General features: G+C 47.4%; 1 protein-coding gene across 1 annotated transcript in view; it reads right to left on the bottom strand.

Annotated features, from left to right (window-relative positions):
* LOC147621085 (GPI transamidase component PIG-S-like protein) overlaps positions 1–22,528 on the bottom strand; it is a 179,450-nt gene that overhangs the window by 119,274 nt on the left and 37,648 nt on the right. The window contains exon 2 of the mRNA XM_086823782.1: positions 20,734–21,574. Within this exon, the coding sequence (XP_086679908.1) occupies positions 20,734–21,574 (841 nt within the window). The remainder of the gene's footprint in view (positions 1–20,733; positions 21,575–22,528) is intronic.

Here is a 22,528-nt window from a genome sequence, read left to right as displayed (position 1 = left end):
CGAGACACCTGACTCCACTCCCGAGAAAGATGGACAGCTTCTATGCATGAAGCTCGGCTACAAGGAAGAGCACCCTCTCCCCTTCACCAAAGCATGGAGAGCCGGGAAAGACTCAACACGCAAGCGAGCCCTCATCCTACAGTTTGCAGGAGAGACGGAGAGGGTCACCTTCATGAGGAAGAGGGTCATACTACAGGGTTTAGAGGGAGCTCCCATTTTCTTGGATGATGATCTCACGAGGATGCAGCTTGAGCATAGGAGAACTTGCATGCCACGAGTCTTACACGCGAGGAGAGAAGGCAAGAAGGCCTTCTATCGAGATGGTCGGGTCATCATTGATGGCCGGCCCATGGATTAGCGGTTTGGGGCCTATGGGACACAGACCAGGCCACTGACAGAGATACACATAGCAGTATGGAACTGTAATGGTTCACTATGGGTGCAGCCTGGACGACTGGAGCATGTTATGGTGGGGAGAGACATCATACTTCTGACAGAGACACATCAGAGCCCAGAGAGAGGGCTACCTCGAGTAGAGGGATTCCAGTGGGAGTCAGCATACAGGAGGACCACACGCCAGGGTACCTCGAGAGGGTCGGGGGGAGTAGCAGTTCTATTCAGACGGGAGCTACAGGGGAGACTGAGAGTGGTAGCACAGGATCCAGAGGCCAGATACATGTGGATCAGCTTACAGCTCTCACAGGACAGGGTTATATACATAGCTCTATGTTACTTTTCTCCATCAGGATCCTCCTATGTCATTACAGAGGATATGCCACAGGAGGAGGAGACAGGAGCCTTGCCATACACTTGTCTGTCAGAGGAGATTATGCATTATTCTACACTAGGGGAAGTATTTCTTACGGGCGACTTCAATGCCCACACACAGAGCAGACAGTGTGAGGTGTATGACTATGATGACATGGAGATCCTCCACCCTGTGGATCCAGAGGAGATAGGGGCTAGTCGGGCATCAGAGGACACTGGACCAGACAGAGGACATTATGGGGACCACTTACTAGAGTTGGGAGCCAGACATCGTCTCGTTATTTATAATGGGATGCTACAGTGGCCGGGATCAGGAGGGCTGACATGCTTCCCACATGGGGGTCATACACGGACCGGAGGCACGGTGGTAGACTACATTATGGGGTCTTTGGAGGCATCACAGCTTGTCACCTCATTCTCCATTCCACCTCGTCCTATTGGGGCAGATCATACATACTTGGCATTTTCACTAGCCGGATCACCAGTATCACCAGCCCCCCACATACCGACGCCACACACTACCATCTACTTCACACATGACATGGCAGACATATACACTGGCAGAGTAGAGGATGGGCTCCTACTCATGGATCCCCTGGCATCTATGGATACCATTACAGCCCAGCTCGCATCACTCCTACACACGGCTGCATTACAGAGCTTTCCACATCATGTACACTCAGGAGAGCCTGCGAGACCTGGGACTATGCCCCAGAACAGATGGTATGATGACGAGTGCAGAGCCCTATACTCACGGCTCCGCATACAGAGAGCCTTGGGAGCCATCACAGAGCAGGAGTCGAGGAGAGAGATGAGGAGACTTACTCGCCGCAAAAGGCGGGCCTTCGCAGAGACACAGGAGCTAGAGATCTTTCATTTCTTCATGAGTAGAGATAGCCCTGTCTCATGGCGACACTTCAGAGAGCCCCGGACCCCGACACCTATTGCAGACCCACAGACATGGCACACATATGCAGAGGGTCTATACCATGCCCCACAGCAGCCACCTATACCTCAGCCACAGGAGCCTCGACCTACCACAGCTAGCTTCTTTACCCACTCGATGGTACAGGAAGCTATCCGCCGCCTACAGCATGGACGGGCCGCTGACCATATGGGCCTGCAAGGTGAGCATCTCATATATGCAGTAGATTCTTTAGCTCCTTTTCTTGCACACCTGTTTAATAGGGCACTAGCAGAGGGTTTGCCTGCGGAGTGGACGATGCACACCATTGTGCCGATTCACAAAACAGGGGATATGCTCGATCCGAGCAACTACAGGACGGTTATGGTTGGCCACGTGCTGGCCAAACTCTATGGTGCAGTGCTGGAGCAAGAGCTTAGCTTATATGCTGAGCGAGCAGGTTTACGCTCATCAGGGCAGGCAGGCTTCAGGAGAGCTTTCTCTACCACTGACCATGTATTCACTTTGAGATGTATGATTGATCAGGCCAGAGTGAGGAAGAGAAAGCTCTATTGCTGCTTTGTGGATTTCCGCAAGGCATTTGACACAGTACCACGAGAGAGGCTCTTTCAGCGCCTGCAGTCTCTTGGCATACCAGCAGATATGACATGGGGTATCTATGCATTATATGAGCAGGTTTTTGGGCGAGTCAGATGTCCAGGAGGTATGTCCGAGACTATTGCTAGCACCATTGGTGTGAAGCAAGGATGCCCACTTTCCCCCACGCTAATTGGGTTATACATTGATGAGGTGGCTGACTTCATTACACGGGGAGGCGGAGATGGAGTTGATTTAGCAGGTACCTCAGTACATATTATGCTCTATGCTGATGATATTGTATTAGTGTCTGAGTCCCCAGGTGGTCTACAGCAGCATCTACATGCACTCGATGATTTCTGCACACAGAGGGGTCTTACTGTGAACCTTGGGAAAACCAAGGTTATGGTCTTTCATACATCGAGACAGCGCAGGAGTCAGCTGACATTCACTCTCGCAGGATGCCAGGTGGAGGTGGTGACATCATACGTGTACCTAGGGGTTACCTTCTCTGCAGCAGCCACACGCTTTACCATGGGTTCAGCAGCCAGAGCTAGATTGACACGGGGATATGCAGCATTGGCTATGCTAGAGAGACAGTGCCACCAGGCGCATTTTCAGGAGCCCCGGACGAAGGGGTGGCTATTTGACACATTAGTCACACCGGCATTGATGTATGGAGCAGCAGTATGGGCGCCAGGCCTTGCTACCCATTGGTGGACACAGATAGAGAGACCACAGGCCCTCATGATGGCACGCATGATACGCAGCAAACCGTCAGTACCTCATGACATTATCCGAGCAGAGTTTGCTGCGCCTCCTATGATGGTAGAGGCCATATTTCAGACTATATGCCTGCTAGACAGATTCAGAGAGATGCCACAGGACAGATTATCATACAGAGCTTTTCAGGCATCTAGACAGTTGGCTGAGGCAGGAGACAGAGGATCATGGTATGCACAGGTCACACATTGGTTCTCACAGCATGGCCTAGACATGGATCATCTACCACCGTTCCAGTATGACAGGGATGCACCACATATCCGTCTCTCTCATAGTGAGAGGAACAGAGTATTGAGACAGGATCTATGGCAGCTCTATACACGAGAGACATGGATATCGCCTACACAGCCTCTGCCACCAAAGATGCTATACTACAGCGATCACTTCATGAGTATCACTGATGATGGATTTATAGAGAGGCCTAGATACATGGAGGGCTTCTTACCACACGGCTCCCGAGTGGCTATTGGTCAGCTCAGAGTTTCATCACACCGATTGGAGATTGAGACTGGCAGAGCAGCACGGATCCCCCGAGAGGAGAGGGTATGCAGATTGTGCAGAGAGGAGGTGGAGAGTGAGGAGCATTATGTATGCAGATGCAGAGCATATACAGCCATCAGAGAGAGATATCCCATTTTATTCAGAGAGCCACATTCCCTACGCCAGATCTTTGAGGCAGCAGACCAGCGCATACTGGGGAGATACATTCTAGACATACAGCGCCACAGAGAGACATTATTACAGGCTCAGACAGCTCCAGAGGGGGGGCGACAGACACAGATTACTACATTTTTTCAGAGATCCATACCCCTCCCAGCCCCTACACGGCAGGGAATTACTCTCCAGAGAGCAGAGACACTTAGAGCCCGCAGGAGACAGAGGACACCTGGCTTTCGGACACCACGCTTATACCAGAGAGAGATGACAGAGATCAGAGCTCAGTTTCACAGAGAGGGTGCGGAGCGACTGGCTCGCTTCAGAGCACACCCAGGCATGTTCTTCAGGGAGCTGTGGACACCCCCTTCACTGATGTATACCATTTTATACCCCCAGTATGGTAAAGGATGGAGCTAGCTAGGTTGCATATCATGATTGTATACTCCATGCATATAGCTTTGCATTCTTCTAGTAGTAGAGCTCCATCCCCTGCACACCCAGATTCAGCTTTTTTATTCAGTACTTTTTCATTTTGTTGGGATGACAGAGGATACCCCATACAGGTACTCCGATTTGTCTCATAGGCCGAGTTCGGTCTTTTGGAAGACGTTAATAAAATCTTTCTTTCTTTCTTTCTTTCTCTCTCTCATCCGTCATGGACATTAGGAGGACATGGATACACCCGACTGAGGAGCTGGGCACGAAGATGGCTTTCTACAGAGAGCATTTTCTTCAGCTCACAGCAGATGGTTTTGTGATCAGACCCAGTTACATGGATGTACACTTGTCTCATGCAGTACGATGTGCTATTGGTCAAATTCGCACATCCTCACACCAGCTTGAGATTGAGATTGGCCGATATAGAGGTATACCAACTGAGGCCAGGATATGTCGAGTATGCCATGGGGAGCCAGAGACAGAGCTGCATTATATATGCCATTGTACTCCATACTATGAGATACGTGGTCGTTTCCACTGTTATTTAGAGAGGGCTTTGGACCACTTTCCAGAGTCATGGGATACCACGACCAGAGCTGTTTGGGATTGTTCTTGCTTGAGCTACGGAGATACAGAGATAGCCTGCTTAGGCGCACAGAGAGCCAGACTCAGAGACACATTACAGACTTCTTTAGTCCAGCCATCACTACGCCAGATGGACCACAGCAGCAGCAGGACATGGATACCGCCCACACCAGCGGTTTACAGGAGATGGGGGTACCCACACAGCTCATATGGGGGATTATGGCTTTATATAGATCAGTTGCAGGACAGGTACGCACCCCAGAGGGGGTCTCTACTTTGGTTCACTCCACTATAGGAGTGAAGCAAGGTTGACCGTTATCTCCTTCATTGTTTGGTATGTATGTGGATGAGGCTTCTGACTACATTGAGAGATTGGGGGACAGAGGAGCCCAGCTAGCAAGTACATGGATCCCACTATTGTTATATGCTGATGATATTGTGTTGATCTCTGACTCCCTTGAGGGTATGCAGCGTCATCTGGATGCTTTACATGAGTTTGCACATGATAGTGGATTGTCTGTCAACCTTGGCAAAACCAAGGTTATGGTGTTTAACACCACGCCGCAGTGGGTTAGGCGATCAGCTCCCACATTTACATATGGGCAGGAGATTGTGGAGTATATAGATGCATATACATATCTTGGGGTAGTATTCAGTGGGCCAGTGTTTTCGATGAGGAGAGCAGCAGAGACTAGATTGACTAGAGCACATGCAGCCCTGGGTGGTTTGGAGAGGATGTGTTCGCAGGTTCAGTTTCAGGAACGTCGAACGAAACTTTGGCTTTTTGACACACTAGTGACATCAGCTATGCTTTATGGAGTGCAGATATGGGGACCTTCAGTGGGCCATCACAGCGCAGGCGGGTGGAGAGGTATGGAGAGGCCTTTGGTATCTATGATTGCTAGGATTATTAGAGCCAAGGCCGTGGTACCTCATGAGATTATTCGAGCAGAGCTGGCGGCTGCCCCCTGGTGATTGAGGCTCTTACGAGATCAGTCTCCTACATACATGGCTTGTGGGATCTCCCCCGAGACAGATATGCACGCCTCGCCCTTGAGTCCTCCCGACAGTTAGCTTTACAGGGAGACATGGCTTGTTGGTATGAACAGATGACATCTTGGTTTTAGCATGGACAGATTGCCTCCCTTCCAGTATTCTCTGGATGCACCCTCTCTCACTCTCACACGGACAGAGATTACCAGACTCATCCGTCACGATTTAGTTCAGCTGGACATTAGGAGGACATGGATACAGCCAACTGAGGAGCTGGGCACGGAGATGGCTTTCTACAGAGAGCATTTTCTTCACCTCACAACAGATGGTTTTGTGATCAGACCCAGTTACATGGATGTACACTTGTCTCATGCAGTACGATGTGCTATTGGTCAAATTCGCACATCCTCACACCAGCTTGAGATTGAGACTGGCTGATATAGAGGTATACCAGCTGAAGGCCAAGATATGCCGAGTATGCCATGGGGAGCTAGAGACAGAGCTACATTATATATGCCATTGTACTGCATACTATGAGATACGTGGTCGTTTCCACTGTTTATTCAGAGAGGGTTTTGGACCACTTTCCAAAGTCATGGGGTACCAGACCAGAGGTGTTTGGGATTGTTCTTGCTTGAGCTGCGGAGATATAGAAATAGCCTGCTTAGGCGCACAGAGAGCCAGACTCAGAGGCACATTACAAACTTCTTTAGTCCAGCCACCACTGCGCCAGATGGACCACAGCAGCAGCAGGACATGGATACCGCCCACACCAGCGGTACACTGATTGATCGTGCGATTGAGCTTGGGTGGTCCAGACGCCCACGACTACGAAGGAGGGCATCCCAGCATAGACGGAGGTTGCAACGGCGGATTCGAATTATTCTTGCGAGACATGCGGGACACCCAGTCAGGGTGCTGACCACAGAGGATATTGAGGAGATCCGCCAGTGTCCGATGCGGCACATATTATGAGATGGAGGCACCTCCATAGTGTACCCCCCCGTCCCACACGATATTGTATCCCCTCACTGTACTCCACTCACCTCCATAGCGTACCCCCCCCCCCCTCACTATATTCACACCCTATAAGGGTTTCTGTTTACCTTCCAGTTCCAGTTTCATTTTCTAGGTGCCAGTAGTATCATCTTTATTTTCATTTTCTGGTTTTTTATCCAGACATTGTGTCAGATTCACCATGATGTAACTTTTTGGTCTCATAGGTCACTATGGCCTTTTGAAGACGTTAATATAACATTTCATTTCATTTCATTTCTCATACACACCCAAGTGACACCCTCTCTCTCTCTCTCTCTCTCTCTCTCTCTCTCTCTCTCTCTCTCTCTCTCTCTTCCTTCCTTAAGGCTTAAACCTTGCTCAAGGCAGCCCATCTCTCACACACTATCTCACTCTCTCTCCCTCTCTCATACACAATCATGTGACACCCTCTCTCTCTCTCTCTCTCTAATAATCTAACTATCTATCACTATCTATCTATATATATATATATAACAGACGCCTCTAACACGTCTCTAACGTCTCTAAAAAATACGAGTCTTTCGATGCGCGTACCATACCCACCTCTTACCAAAGGCCTCTGATGGCTCTAACCACCCTAATTTGGGGTGCGATGTGCGATTGGACAGATCCGCACCTCATCCCATCAGTTGAGAGTGGAGATAGCCAGATATGGGCCGAGGGCAAGGGCCGAGGGCAACTGCACCAGAGGATAGGATATGTCAGCTTTGTCACACAGAGGCTGAGACAGAGGGACTCGGGGCCTATGAGATCAAACGCCTGAAGTAGGTGGTATGGACCTGCAATGGCACCCTCTGCTCAAATCCAAGAGGTTTGAGCGAGGTTCTCACAGACGGGGATGATGTCATTTTCTTTATAGAGACTCATCAGAACCCTGAGAGGGGTTTACTATACATAGCCACGAATGAGTGGGAGTCAACTTTCCGAGGCAAGACCCGCACATCAAGAGGAGTACATGGCTTGGGAGGGGTAGCTGTCCTTTTTAGATCCCACCTCCAACAGATTCTAAGCATTCTCCGGAAGGCCGAGGATGCACAGTATCTTTGGGTGCGGCCACAACTTACTGGGGACAGAGTCATCCCCATTGCTGTGTGTAATTTTGCACCGACCCACTCCCCTTATGCCGCCTAGCATGGCAAGTCACCGTACTTACCATTTTATGGGGATAGTACAAGTTGCAACAAACTACCAAGGATCTTCCTACTAGGGGAGCCTTGGATGGGTGTTAAATATTTATGGTAGTACTACAATGAGGCCATGTACTGATGCCATGAGCACTTTTGTCCCCCCAGGTTTTACCCCATGGCCATCCAAGTGTGAACGGACACCTTAGGGTTAGCTAGAGGAGGTACCAGCTCCATGGACTACTTGATGGGATCTCCGGCTTTGGCACACCTCCCCGACTTCTCCATCCTGCCACCCCCCTTTCAAGCTAACCATGCCTACCTCTCTTTGACTCTTACTTGCACACACACCCGTCCCCCCATCTCACATTACACTGAGGTGGGGCAATTCTCTCCCTTTCAGTACAACCTCACCTCCTTATCTTCCATTCTGTCAACAGGAGATTAACCACCTCATCCGACTAGATCTGATAGCTCTCCACACTAGTAGGACATTGCTGTTCCCCATGGAGCTCCCCATGAAATTACATATTTATAGAGCGATTCTCAAATGATTCGGAGGATGGTCTCATTGAGGGGGGCACATTCTTACAAGGGCATATGTCTCATTCCATACGGATTGCCATCAGTCAGCTGAGAGCTTCATCACACCACATACGGATTGACACTGGCATGGCATAGGGCATTCCGCGAGAGAGACAGACCTGCAGGATTTGCATGAAGACAGGAGCACCATTTGTTTTGATGCCCATCCTACTATGAGATCCAGGGGAGATTTCATTGCCTGTTCGGAGATGGTTTCGTGCCTCTCTCTCAAGTCATCCAGGACAATGATCATAAATGTTTGGGCATGTATTAACTGGAAATCCAGAGACATCGTGAGGGCATACGGAGACAGCACCACAGGGATGCCTCCCAGGCCCCTATATCACCGACTTCTTTTCCCATCTTTCGACAGTGAGGATGAGGACTATGGACCTGGATCCGAGCCCCCTAGACCTCTAGCACTCAGGGGGTGACCAAAGAGCGAGCTCAACTTAAACTTAGAGCCAGACACCCCCAGCCACCGAAGGGGCAACCTTCTACCTGCCAGCTGCAGATCCGCGACCTCCTCATACAACATAGAGAGATTCCACCCCCAAGCCACTGACATTGCTGCAGCTCTACGGGAGATTCTAGAGGAGGATGGTATCTCTGTGTGACCACACGTCGGCGTCATGTACACCACATCCTAGCTTATATAGCTATTTTTTTGCACTTTCTTTTTCCATGGTTCATTATTCATCATGAATAGTTTGTAATACATGTGATCTCATAGACCTTGAGGTCTATGAGTCTTTTGTACACGTTAATATAACTTTCTTCTTCTTCTTCTTCTTCTCTCTCTCTCTCTCTCTCTCTCTCTCTCTCTCTCTCTCAATGGGGGCACGCACACAATATGAAGAAGGCAAAATTCATCCATCCCTCAATGAGGCGACCTATGGGACCACACTAGAGATTGCGGTCTCGAACTGCAATGGCACATTACGAATAGATGCAGGTCTGTTCAAAGCAACATTTAGAGAGCATGACATAGTCCTTTATACAGGGACACACCAGTGCCACAGGGAGCCATTTACCTGAGGTGCGGGGATATAGATGGGAGGCCATACACCGCCCACAACCATGCACAGTAGGCGGCACTAGAGGTTCAGGAGGGCTGGCCATATTATGCAGAGAGGGACTACAGTATGTGATACAGGTGGTCAGAAGGGATGAGGATGCACAGTTCATGTGGGTGAGGATAAGGATGGAGAGGGCCAAAGATATCTACCTTGCAGTTTGCTACTTTGCACCATCCACATCCAAATACACCACTCTATGAGGACATTCTGGAGTTCTCCAATCTAGGGGATATTGTCACCAGCCTGGACATTTTCCAGTATGAAAGGGGCCTGGTGGACTCCAGGATGTCTAAATATTTGGAAAGTACAAACTTTGGGAAAGGGGGATTATCCTAGAATACAAAGCACACCACTCCTAAAATTTAGGAGAGTTGCTATTTTTGGCCCGACTCTGATGGAAATTCTGTTCGCATCATTACATCTGGAATTGAGCTGATACCGGGTGTTGGCAAAGTGCCTATGACAGAATGTCTACCAGTTGGGATATTTTTAGAGAGAGAGTTTATGGAAGGACCCATCTCTTAATTGGGACGTGTGGCAAGAAAGTGGACCACAGTGAGACAAGTGGCCTGACACTTGTTAGAAAGTGGATCAAAGTGAGACAGGTGGCCTCACACTTTCACTTCAGCTATTGTGTGGCTCTCCATTTGTCATTGTAGCCTTCTCTTGCCATTTTAGCTCATGGGAGGCACAAATCTATAAATTGGAGTCCTCTCTCTGAGACCTTTGGAGGATGCAGCGAGAGAGGCATATCCACATACTCAGCCTGGACAGAGACAGCGTTCTGGGTGTATGCCCCAGAACAGCTGGTATGATGAGGAGTGCAGAGAGACAAGAGCCCGACTGCAGCGGGAGGTTGCTTTGGGAGCATAGTCACAAGGGAACGGGAACGTTTTGGGGAACGGATGACTGTTTGGAACGGGAACGAAAAGCTTGAATAAAAGGGAACGGAATCGGGAACGCCACATCAGGAATCGGGAACGCCACATCATTGCATAAATGTGTGTATAAATTTACTTTATATATCTGTAAATGCTTTGGAAAGAGGCATAGTAAAGAAAGAACCTCAAACCATCTCAGTAGTGGCCATGATAATGCATAGATGTGTTCTAGTTCACTTATATTTCTTACATGGTCTGCGGTGCCATTTTGGAACGGGAACGGGAACGGCTATCTCTATGGAACGCGTTCCCCCGTTCCAAGAGCTTGGACGCCTCGTGCGAAGGAAGAAGCAGGCCTTCCTTGCTCAGCTAGAGCAGGAATTATACCAGCTGTTCTTGAGCCAGGATTCAAGGGAGGCTTGGCGTTTGTTTCATGAGTCCTCCCCTGCTTTGGCCATCACTTCTACAGAGGTCTGGGGTAGTTATGCAGCATCTCTATATACAGTTCTTGGACAGACACCTTTTCCTGACCCGCCAGCACCATGCCCACAGACATGTACGTTCTTTACCGTCGCACAGATAGTAAGGAAGGCCATTGATAGGATGAAGACTGGGAGAGCATATGATCATGATGGATTGGTCGCTGAGCACTTTATTCATGCAAGAGACATGCTGGCAGAGCTTCTAGCAGTGATGTTCAATCGTGCTATGTGTGAAGGCTTCCACCATCGTGCCTATCTTCAAGTCAGGGGACCCTATGGAGCCAGGGAATTATCGCACTATTATGATTGGTCACACACTAGCACGATTGTATGCATCCATTCTTGAGCAGCAGTTGAGTAGATGGGCAGAGAGAGAAGGCATTCGTGCAGAGGGACAGGCAGGGTTCAGGAGAGGTTTCTATACTCTTGACCACATCTTGACTCTGCCGGCCATTATTGAGGAGGGCAGGTCGCATGGGCGACGGATTTATTGTAGCTTTGTGGACTTCCGCAAAGCATCTGATACAGTGCCCAGAGCCAAATTGATGAGGCGATTACAGGAGATGGGGGTACCCACATTGCACAGAGCTCATATGGGGGATTATGGCTTTATATAGATCAGTTTTGCAGGAAAGGTACGCACCCTAGAGGGGGTCTCTACTTTGGTTCACTCCACTATAGGAGTGAAGCAAGGTTGACCGTTATCTCCTTCATTGTTTGGTATGTATGTCGATGAGGCTTCTGACTACATTGAGAGATTGGGGGACAGAGGAGCCCAGCTAGCAGGTACATGGATCCCACTATTGTTATATGCTGATGATATTGTGTTGATCTCTGACTCCCCTGAGGGTATCCAGCGTCATCTGGTTGCTTTACATGAGTTTGCACATGATAGTGGATTGTCTGTCAACCTTGTCAAAACCAAGGTTATGGTGTTTAACACCACGCCACAGTGGGTTAGGCGATCAGCTCCCACATTTACATATGGGCAGGAGATTGTGGAGTATACAGATGCATATACATATCTTGGGGCAGTATTCAGTGGGCCAGTGTTTTCGATGAGGAGAGCAGCAAAGACTAGATTGACTAGAGCACATGCAGCCCTGGGTGGTTTGGAGAGGATGTGTTTGCAGGTTCAGTTTCAGGAACCTCGAATGAAACTTTGGCTTTTTGACACTCTAGTGACATCAGCTATGCTTTATGGAGTGCAGATGTGGGGACCTTCAGTGGGCCATCACAGCGTAGGCGGGTGGAGACGTATGGAGAGGCCTTTGGTATCTATGATTGCTAGGATTATTAGAGCCAAGGCCGTGGTACCTCATAAGATTATTTGAGCAGAGCTGGCGGCTTGTGATTTGTCTTCTAGGAACAAAGCCGTATTGAGCTTGATGCAATCCTCAATTCAATATCTTAGTTAGCTTTACAAGGAGACACGGCTTGTTGGTATGGACAGATGACATCTTGGTTCCAGGCACATGGTTTTAGCATGGACACATTGCCTCCCTTCCAGTATTCTCTAGAGGCACCCCCTCTCACTCTCACACGGACAGAGATTACCAGACTCATCCGTCAGGATTTAGTTCAGCTGGACATTAGGAGGACATGGATACAGCCGACTGAGGAGCTAGGCACGAAGATGGCTTTCTACAGAGAGCATTTTCTTCAGCTCACAGCAGATGGTTTTGTGATCAGACCCAGTTACATGGATGTACACTTGTCTCATGCAGTACAATGTGCTATTGGTCAGATTCGCACATCCTCGCACCGGCTTGAGATTGTGATTGGCCGATATAGAGGTATACCAGCTGAGGCCAGGATATGCCAAGTATGCCATGGGGCGCCAGAGAAAGAGCTGCATTATATATGCCATTGTACTGCATACCATGAGATAAGTAGTCGTTTCCACTGTTTATTCAGAGAGGGTTTTGGACCACTTTCCAGAGTCATGGGGTACCAGGACCAAAGGTGTTTGGGATTGTTCTTGCTTGAGCTGCGGAGATAGAGAGATAGCCTCCTTAGGCACACAGAGAGCCAGACTCAGAGGCACATTACAGACTTCTTTAGTCCAGCCATCACTGCACCAGATGGACCACAGCAACAGCAGGCCATGGATACCGCCCACACCAGCGGTACACTGATTGATCGTGCGATTGAGCTTGGGTGGTCCAGACGCCCACGACTACGAAGGAGGGCATCCCAGTATAGACGGAGGTTGCAGCGGCGGATTCGGATTATTCTTGCGAGACATGCGGGACACCCAGTCAGGGTGCTGACCACAGAGGATATTAAGGAGATCCGCCAACGTCTGATGCGGCACATATTATGAGATGGAGGCACCTCCATAGTGTACCCCCCCGTCCCACATGATATTGTAACCCCTCACTGTACTCCACTCACCTCCATAGCGTACCCCCCCCCCTCTCACTATATTCACACCCTATAAGGGTTTCTGTTTACCTTCCAGTTCCAGTTTCATTTTCTAGGTGCCAATAGTATCATCTTTATTTTTCATTTTTTGGTTTTTTATCCAGACATTGTATCAGATCCACCATGATGTAACTTTTTGGTCTCATAGGTCATTATGGCCTTTTGAAGACGTTAATATAACATTTCATTTCTTCATTAATAGAGGCTCTCTTGTTGCACTCTAGCCTCTACCACCGTTACAAGCTGCCCTAATGATGGCTACTCTCTTTCTCTCTCTCTTGTTGGCAACCCATGAAGAATACCGACTGTTGGGGAATATCGCGAAGAAATACTGAAGGCAAGAGTATTTAATCATTTATTATGATTTCTAGCCATTGTACTTGTTGCACCAGCATTTATACTTGGACCATACTGGAGGGACTATTCCACAGAGCAGTTGGTATGATGAGGAGTGCCGTGAGACCCGTGTCTGCCTATAGCGGGAGGTCGCTCTGGGCTCCAACGCTCACAGGCAAGCACAACAGATCATCCGCTATCTCGCACGGATGAAGAAGCGAGCCTACCTAGCTCACCTCGAGCAGGAGTTATACCAGTTGTTTCTCGGACAGGACTGTAAGGAGGCCTGGAGGCTCTTCTAGGATCGTCACCCACCGACCCCGATCACCTCACCCGACGTATGGCATGCATATGCCACCTCCCTTTACCACATCTCCAAACAACAGCCGGTATTCTTCATGGACAGCCTTCAAGAGAGAGAGAAAGAGAGTAGCCATCATTAGGGCAGCCTGTTTAACGGTGGTAGAGGCTAGTGTGCAGCAAGAGAGCTTCCATTAATGAAGAGAGAGGGCTCCAATTTATAGAATTGGGCCTCCCATGAGCTAAAATGGCAAGAGAAGGCTACGATGACAAGTGGAGAGCCACACAATAGCTGAAGTGACAAGTGTGAGGCCACTTGTCTCACTTTGATCCTTTTTCTAACAAGTGTCAGGCCACTTGTCTCACTTTGGTCCACTTTCTTGCCACATGTCCCAATCTAAGAGATGGGTCCTTCCATAATCTTTACCTCTAAAAATATCCCAACTGGTAGACATTCTGTCATAGGCACTTTGCCAACTCTGGGTATCTGCTCAATTCCAGATGTAATGACGCGAACAGAATTTCCATCGGAGTCGGGCCAAAAATAGCAACTCTCCTAAATTTTAGGAGTGTGGTCCTTTGTATTCTAGGATAATCCCCCATTCCCAAAGCTTGTACTTTCCAAATATTTATACATCCTGGAGTCCACCAGACCCCTTTCAGACTGGGAAATGTCGAGGCTGGTGACAGTTTGTATATGGGCTCCACCGATCCATGATGATTCACAGTTGTATCCAGACACATGCACACTTTTTCTTTTCTTTCTTTTCTTCCGATGACCGGAAGAACACAGTTGTATTATTTTTTGTCTCATAGGCCAACTTTGGCCTCTCGTAGACGTTAATATATCTTTCTTTCTTTCTTTCTTTCTTTCTCTCTCTCTTTGGGTGCCATGTTGCAGCGTCCTATGTGGGATATTTTAGGGTGATATGAGAGCTGCACAATTTTGGTTTTGGGATCAGATCTGACATTTCAGCTCTTATTACTTTCTTTGATTTTTATTTTTAGTACCCATGATGATGTATTTCATGGACATGATGTAACCTTTTAGTCTCATAGGTCACTTTGGCCTTTTGAAGACGCTAATATAACATTTCATTTCTCTCTCTCTCTCTCTCTCTCTCTCTCTCTCTCTCTCTCTCTCTCTCTTCGCTGTTCGCCCGCCTCTCTCCCGCCTGGGCTGGCCCGTCCCTTCCTCAGGCCCCCAAGGCAGCAACATAACTCTCTCTCTGCTGAATCTCTTCTCTCTTTCTCTTTCCCCTACATGGCTTGAAAACCCCCCCCCCTCCTTGTTGCTGCTGTTTCGCGCTGGAGTCATGGATTAATTTCCAGTCCATTGGCTGTGGGAAGTTCTGCAAAAAGTCATGGCCAAGACCGGAGTTAAAGAGGAGCTTGTGAAGGTGGGAACAATTATCAAAGAAAACAAGAAGATGGTCGACTCTTCGGTTACCGCAATCATAAACCGCCTCTCCAAACTCGAGAAGGGATTTGATAAAACCCAAGAGCTCGAAGAGAGAACACCCAAGCAAGAGGCTGAGATTTCAGCCTTAAAGGAGGAACTAGTGGAGGCCAAATTGCATGCTAAAAGTCAAGCGGCTGAAATCTCAGCCCTCAAAAAGGAGTTGGAAGCAACTTCAAAAGGCAAGCTTGAGGATGGAAAATTTCAGCCCTCCTTTATTGAAGAGCTGAATACCATCAAGGAACAAATGAGGATCATTGGAGAGAAGGAGGAGCAACATAAAGAGGAGACATCTTCATGGGTGGAGGTGATCACAAAGGCACAAAAGAAGATGGACGAGGCGGAGAAATGGATCGAGGTCGCCAAGAAAGGGAAAGGTAAAGAATCGCCACCCATCCCCACTCCCACCATCATCAACATGACCCTTGAAGAGGAGCAAAGGAGGAAGACCCGAGCCTTACATGTACGAGTGTCCGATCTAAAAGACCGTGATGATGCGGAAGGGGAAACCAAGGAGCTCTTCTCTATGATGGGCATTGAAGCCACGCACACAAAGGCATGGAGAGTGGGAAAGAAGAGAGAAGGTAGTGGCGAATCTTCTAAGGAGAGAGCACTTATCATTCCTTTCCCCTCCATGGAAGCGAAGAAAGACTTCTTGAAGAGACGTCCTACACTCAAGAAGACGGCAATATTTCTTGGAGATGACCTCACACTCGCGCAACTTGCCCACATGAAAGAAGTTAAGGAGGAGTGGCAGTATTGTTTAGAGAGGAGCTACAGCCACTGATACATATAGTCCGCAGAGATGAGCAGGCTAGGTACATGTGGGTTAGACTGAGGGCAGAGACGGGCAGATATCTCTACATTGCTATATGCTATTTTGCTCCTAGTACATCAGTGTATGCATTACCTAGCGGGCAATCTCCCTTTTCTATTTTGGATGATGACATTTGGGAGTTCTCCAGGGATGGTGACATCATTCTCCTAGGGGACTTCAATGCCAAGACCGCCCATAACCAGACAGTATTTTATGATACCTCAAAGGAGATGTTGAGGGAGCTTGATGTTAGGGATATGGGCCTATCTAGACTAGCACAGGATGAGGAACACATACAGTGTATGGGCAGTATTTGATAGACATGGGGACTGCACATGGATTGGCCATCCTGAATGGCCTACAGAGATTCCCGACATCGGGCAGTTTCACTAGCTTTCCACATCGGCATGGTGCTAGTACAGTGGACTATGTTATGGCTCAGCCCAGTCTCAGGATTTTATGGTAGGCACTAGGCCGGTTGGAATAGCAATGGATCATGCTATCTTCTCCTTCACTCTCACATTTCAGTTCAGCACCGCTCCATTGGGACAGGTCTCCACACACACTCGTTATACCTTTACGACGGAGACTGACACCGTGTACACGGATGAGATATACAGACGCTTATGTGCCGAGGAGCCGGGACGGCCATTAGATGAGCTCACTCAGATATTGATAGAGACGCTTCATGCTGCAGCATCAAAGGCATATCCCCATAGTCAGCCTACATGGAGACGATCTGGGAACATGCCCCAGAACAGTTGGTATGATGAGGAGTGCAGAGAGATGAGGATCAGATTACAGAGAGAGGTGCTCATGGGTGTTACAACTCATAGACAGTCACGAATTACCTTCCGACACCTAGTGCAACGGAAGAAGGGGACTTATCTTTCTCAGTTAGAGAGGGATTTGTATCAGTTATTTATGAGTCAAGACTCAGGCGAGGCATGGAGACTATTCCATGAGTATTCACCATCACCAGCCATTACCTCCACAGAGATTTGGGGTGAGTATGCAAGATCCCTGTACACAGCACCACGACAGCCGCCCCTGCCAAACCCATCAGAGCCATGCCCAGAGACATGTGCTTTCTTTACTGCTGAGATGGTAAGGAAAGCAATTGACATGATGAGGACTGGGAGAGCATATGATCATGATGGTTTGGTAGCCGAGACTTTATTCATGCCAGAGATATGCTTGCAGAGCTTATTGCTATGATGTTTAACCAAGCCATGTGTGAGGGTTTTCCTGAGACTTGGAATATGTCCACGATTGTGCCTATCTTCAAGTCAGGGGATCCCATGCTTCCTGGGAATTATCATACCATCATGATTCGTCACACATTGGCTAGATTATATGCATCTATTCTTGCGCAAGAGTTGAGTAGATGGGCAGAGAGAGAGGACATACGTGCATCAGGGCAAGCAGGGTTCAGGAGAGGTTTCTCCACTCTTGACCATATCTTGACACACAGAGCTATTATTGAGCAAGGCAGATTATATGGCAGGAGGATTTATTGTTGCTTTGTGGATTTCCGCAAAGCTTTTGACACAGTACCGAGAGCCAGTCTGATGCGCAGACTACAGGAGATAGGAGTGCCCACAGAGCTGATTTGGAGAATCATGGCTTTATACATGACAGTTGTGGGGCAGGTACGTACTACTCAGGGTATATCTGAGATGGTTCACTCCACTATTGGGGTGAAACAGGGCTGCCCCCTTTCTCCCACCTTATTTGGGATGTATGTGGATGAGGTTTCGGACTATGTAGAGCGGGAGGGTGACAGAGGAGCACAGGTAGCAGGGACATGGATTCCGCTGTTATTGTATGCTGATGATATTGTGCTGATCTCAGATTCTCCCGAGGGGATGCAGCGTCATTTGGATGCATTGCACACGTTTACACAAGACAGTGGATTGTCTGTTAACCTTGGTAAAACCAAGGTGATGGTGTTTAACACCATAGCACAGTGGGTTAGGAGGTCAGTACCCACCTTTACATATGGTCAAGAGACAGTGGAGTATACAGATGCATATACTTACCTTGGTGTGGTTTTTAGTGGCCCACTATTTTCCTTGATGAGGAGAGCAGCGGCGACCAGATTGAACAGAGCTTATGCAGCATTGGGGAGACTAGAGAGGATGTGTTCGCAGGTTCAGTTTCAGGAACCTCGAACAAAGCTCTGGCTCTTTTACACTTTGGTCACTTCAGCCATGCTGTATGGAGTGGAGATATGGGGACCCTCAATGGATCACCATAGCCGAGCTGGTAGCACTGATGGATGGAGATGTATGGAGAGGCCCTTGGTTTCTATGATTTCCCGGATGATTAGGGCCAAGGCCTCCGTACCACATGATATTATTCGTGCGATGACAGCTTGGTTCCAACTGCATGGCTTTAGTATGGACAGGCTACCTCCATTTCGGTACATCCCTGGATGCATCCTCCCTCTCTCTCACACGGGCAGAGATTACCAGACTTATCAGGCAAGACTTGACTCAGCTGGACACCAGGAGGACATGGATACAGCCGACACACGAGCTTGGTACGAAGATGGATTTCTATAGAGATCATCTTCTCCAGCTCACGGAGGATGGGTTTGTGAGTAGACCCAGCTACATGGATACTCATCTTTCTCATGGGGTACGGTGTGCTATTGGTCAAATGCGCACATCTTCACACCAGCTAGAGATTGAGACTGGCAGATTCAGAGGAGTACCAGCTGAGGCCAGGATTTGTTAGCTGTGCCAAATGGAGCCAGTACATATGTCACTGTCCAGTATATTATGAGATACGAGGCGGTTTTCACTGCCTGTTCAGAGAGGGTTTCGGACCACTTTCTAGAGTCATGTGATACCAGGATCAGAGATGCCTCGGATTAGCTGGAGCTGCGTAGACATAGAGAGGGTCTCTTGAGAGGGAGGGGACCAGAGAGGGAGAGACACCTACAGAGGCAAATTACAGACTTCTTTCGACCAGAGATTGAGCAGTCAGGCCAGCAGGCATTGCAGCTAGCCCCAGAGTATAGCCACACCAGAGGTACACTGATTGATCGGGCTATAGAGTTGGGGCGGTCCAAGCGCCCCAAGATGAGAGGCCCATCTCGACACCGGCGGAGACTACAACAAAGGATTAGGACCATACTAGCACGGCATGGAGGACGTCCAGTTAAAGTACTCACCATGGAGGACATTGAGGATATCCTCCATCGACCGATGAGAGACATCTTTGGATAGTGATGTATATGATGCTTACCTTTGTTGCTGGAGTTTTCCTCCCAGATGTTATCCATTAGGAGCTCCTAGTACCTTACTTTTCCTCATAGTTGTTTCAGTTTCAGTTAGTTGTTTAGTTGCTTTTAGCTTTTCTTACACAGACATTGTATCAGATCCACCAATTGTTGTAACCTTTTTGGTCTCATAGGTCATTTTGGCCTTCTGAGGACGTTAATATATCATTTCATTTCATTTCTCTCTCCACGACAAGATTTGTAGACTCTACTCCCTCTAGAGATCAGGATGCAGGAGCACTAGTCTTTTAGATGCCCAATGCACTTTAAGATACAACTGAGGTTCCACTGCCTCTTTGGTACGCTGTCCCAGGTCATGATAGAACTTATGGCAATCAGATATTCTACAAATATAACGTACCCAAAAGAGACAAAGGCAGGACCACAGAAATTAAAATTCTAAAACCAATGCTTTTTTATTAGTTAGCAAAAAAAGTAGCACTCATTACTCAGATATCTCTTGCAGAGTTTGTTCACATTCCTGCATAAAGTTCCAATGCACAAAAATTTCAAGAAAGCCGAATTCTTTAATTTTTGGATTCCCAATTAGGAGATGCATGGTCGATACAAACTTCCTCCTTTGCAGCTATAGACTTTGTACAGCTTTCTGTAAAACAAATTCTTAGCCTAGACTCAATGTTATACGAGTTGTTTACATAACCCCAAAGGCTCTAGACTGTCATCTTGAAATCGCTCAAGCAACCAAGGTAGATCAAGGCATACCTTACTCAAGTTTCTTTCATTTCATCTAATAATCAATATCCGTTCCCCCATAGGTTTCATCAATAACATGCCCTTTTTGAAATCATCCCTGGCAGAATTTCCTTACCGTATACTCTTGGAGTCATCCATAACATGGCCTTTTTGAAATCATCCCTGACAGAATTTTCTTACTGTACGACTCTTGGAGCTATCAATTGATCTACATAACACTGTCTGGGTCTAGATTTTGTGATACTTTATCCACTTTGTCTTACTTGCTAAATTTAAGCTCCGAAAAATTTGAATAAAACTTTGCCTTACTAAAAATGATCGCAAGTTCAGTAGTATATAGAATAACAGCCCTCTCTTTTAAAACAAAAGCAGCGAGCATGTGTTATCTGCAACTGTATTCATAGAGGAAATATTATTACAAGACAATCTGACTAGAAATCATCACAACATCCAAACCAAAAATCTGTAAAGCCTTACCAATCGAAAATCCAGTCCTTAGGTTCAGCATTAAGCAGACTAAATGAAAGAATGGCCTTTCCATTTGCTGCGAGAGGCATGGTTTCGCCTTTTTCCTCGATTGACATCTTACTTTGATGTTGATAACTGCCTCCATTCATGAAGAACCTGACTGCTATGTCGCTCATCAAGGTCAACTCCTTGTCTGCTATAAAAGTGTCCTTTCTGGCACCTGCAATCCATGCATGGCGATACTTTCCGATCACTGCCTTTTGTAAAACTGGCAGTAGAGCAGAAATATGTCCATCTGTAGGCCCAAGTTTCACTTTACTTTGAGGAATGCCCTGGTGCAAATTATTTATACTCAATATTGTATAGATACCACTTGCAACTTTTCTCCATGAGTCGTTTTGAGGCCGACTAGTGAAAACTCCATGTGAATAATTGCTAAGATACTCATCCATTGTATCATCATCATTTTGTTCCATGAAATCAAGTAACTTTGAGTTCATTAAACCACAAGGCCAAACTGGAAAGCCTTCCGGAACTCCCAACCTCAAGCACCTATCTCTACCATCAAAGGTCGCCATGACAACAAAAGACGAGCCACACCCACCATAGCTAGAATTTTTTTCTCTGACAAGATGGTGCATGACGTTTGATATTGTCAAAACTGCCTCCTCCAGGCCTTGCTTTACAAAATTTTCATTGCCGACTAGACTCTGCTCTTCAGCAAAAACAAAATGAAAGTAGCAAGGGAATAGAAGAGATGATGACATCACATTCACAGTATGCTCTTCAATAGAGGCAAAGGGAAGAGGTGTTCGATAAATCTCAGTGGACTTCATCCAGAATGGAAAACCTGCAACCATGTGTTATAAGACCTCTCTCTCTCTCTCTCTCTCTCTCTCTCTCTCTCTCTCTCTCTCTCTCAACGGACAGCCTTGGAGGCGTATAAGATTGTTATGTGCACATCTTAAATTGGTGCCACGTAGACATAATTATTCCTTGCAGCCACCTGAAGGGTAAAGTTAGAGGCCATATATGGGCAGTTTGGAGCAGTTTTGACAGCGTCATAGGTGCCCAAGACATGCACCAATAGTTGGGACAAGTATTGGGTACAATATGAACATATTTTATGACATTTTTTATGGCCTGAAAAGAGCTGGCCGACCTGAATACAAATTGCTATCAAAATCCCTATATGAAGGCAGGTCAAGGGTCATTCTTGAGCATTCAGAGGCAAAGGTTGCAAAGCCAAGACGAAGGGCGCATGCAGTCATATTATTTGGATCAGCCAAGTACACCTCCATATTAGTCACTCTATCCGATGCTGGCCAATGAGACATCCTGTCATAGATCTTTGTAACATACTAACCTATAAGGCTATATGGAAGCATGCTTAATGATGATTAACACTAAGCTACAAAATAAGTAATTAGAATGATTGGTAAAGATCCAAATCAGATTTGAGCCCTAAATGCTATGCAAAAATTGAAGCTTACTGTCCTCTTTTGTGCATCAATTGAAAACTCTTGCTTTCCCTATGGAGGAGGTAAAGCACTATGGATTACTTGGTGGGGTCTCCTGCTCTTATGCAACACGTCTTCACCATTCCAACAGATATGCTACATCACTTATCTTCTTTGTGATCTGATAAGGACCACATGTCACAATCTAGTCCTGACACCCTGGTTCTTACCAATATTTGGTGAGGCTAGACAACCACATGGACAAGTACAAGCGATATGAAAGGGAGATTGTCCAATACGTTTTATTGCATGGCATACTTGCATGCTTGGAATTGTTTTCACAT

Source organism: Cibotium barometz, chromosome 30 (assembly GCF_041138505.1).
Source record: "Cibotium barometz isolate CiBa-2024 chromosome 30, ASM4113850v1, whole genome shotgun sequence".
Classification (NCBI taxonomy): Eukaryota; Viridiplantae; Streptophyta; class Polypodiopsida; order Cyatheales; family Cibotiaceae; genus Cibotium; species Cibotium barometz.
The sequence above is the reverse complement of the archived record's forward strand: the minus strand, read 5'-3'. Positions and strand labels throughout refer to the sequence as shown.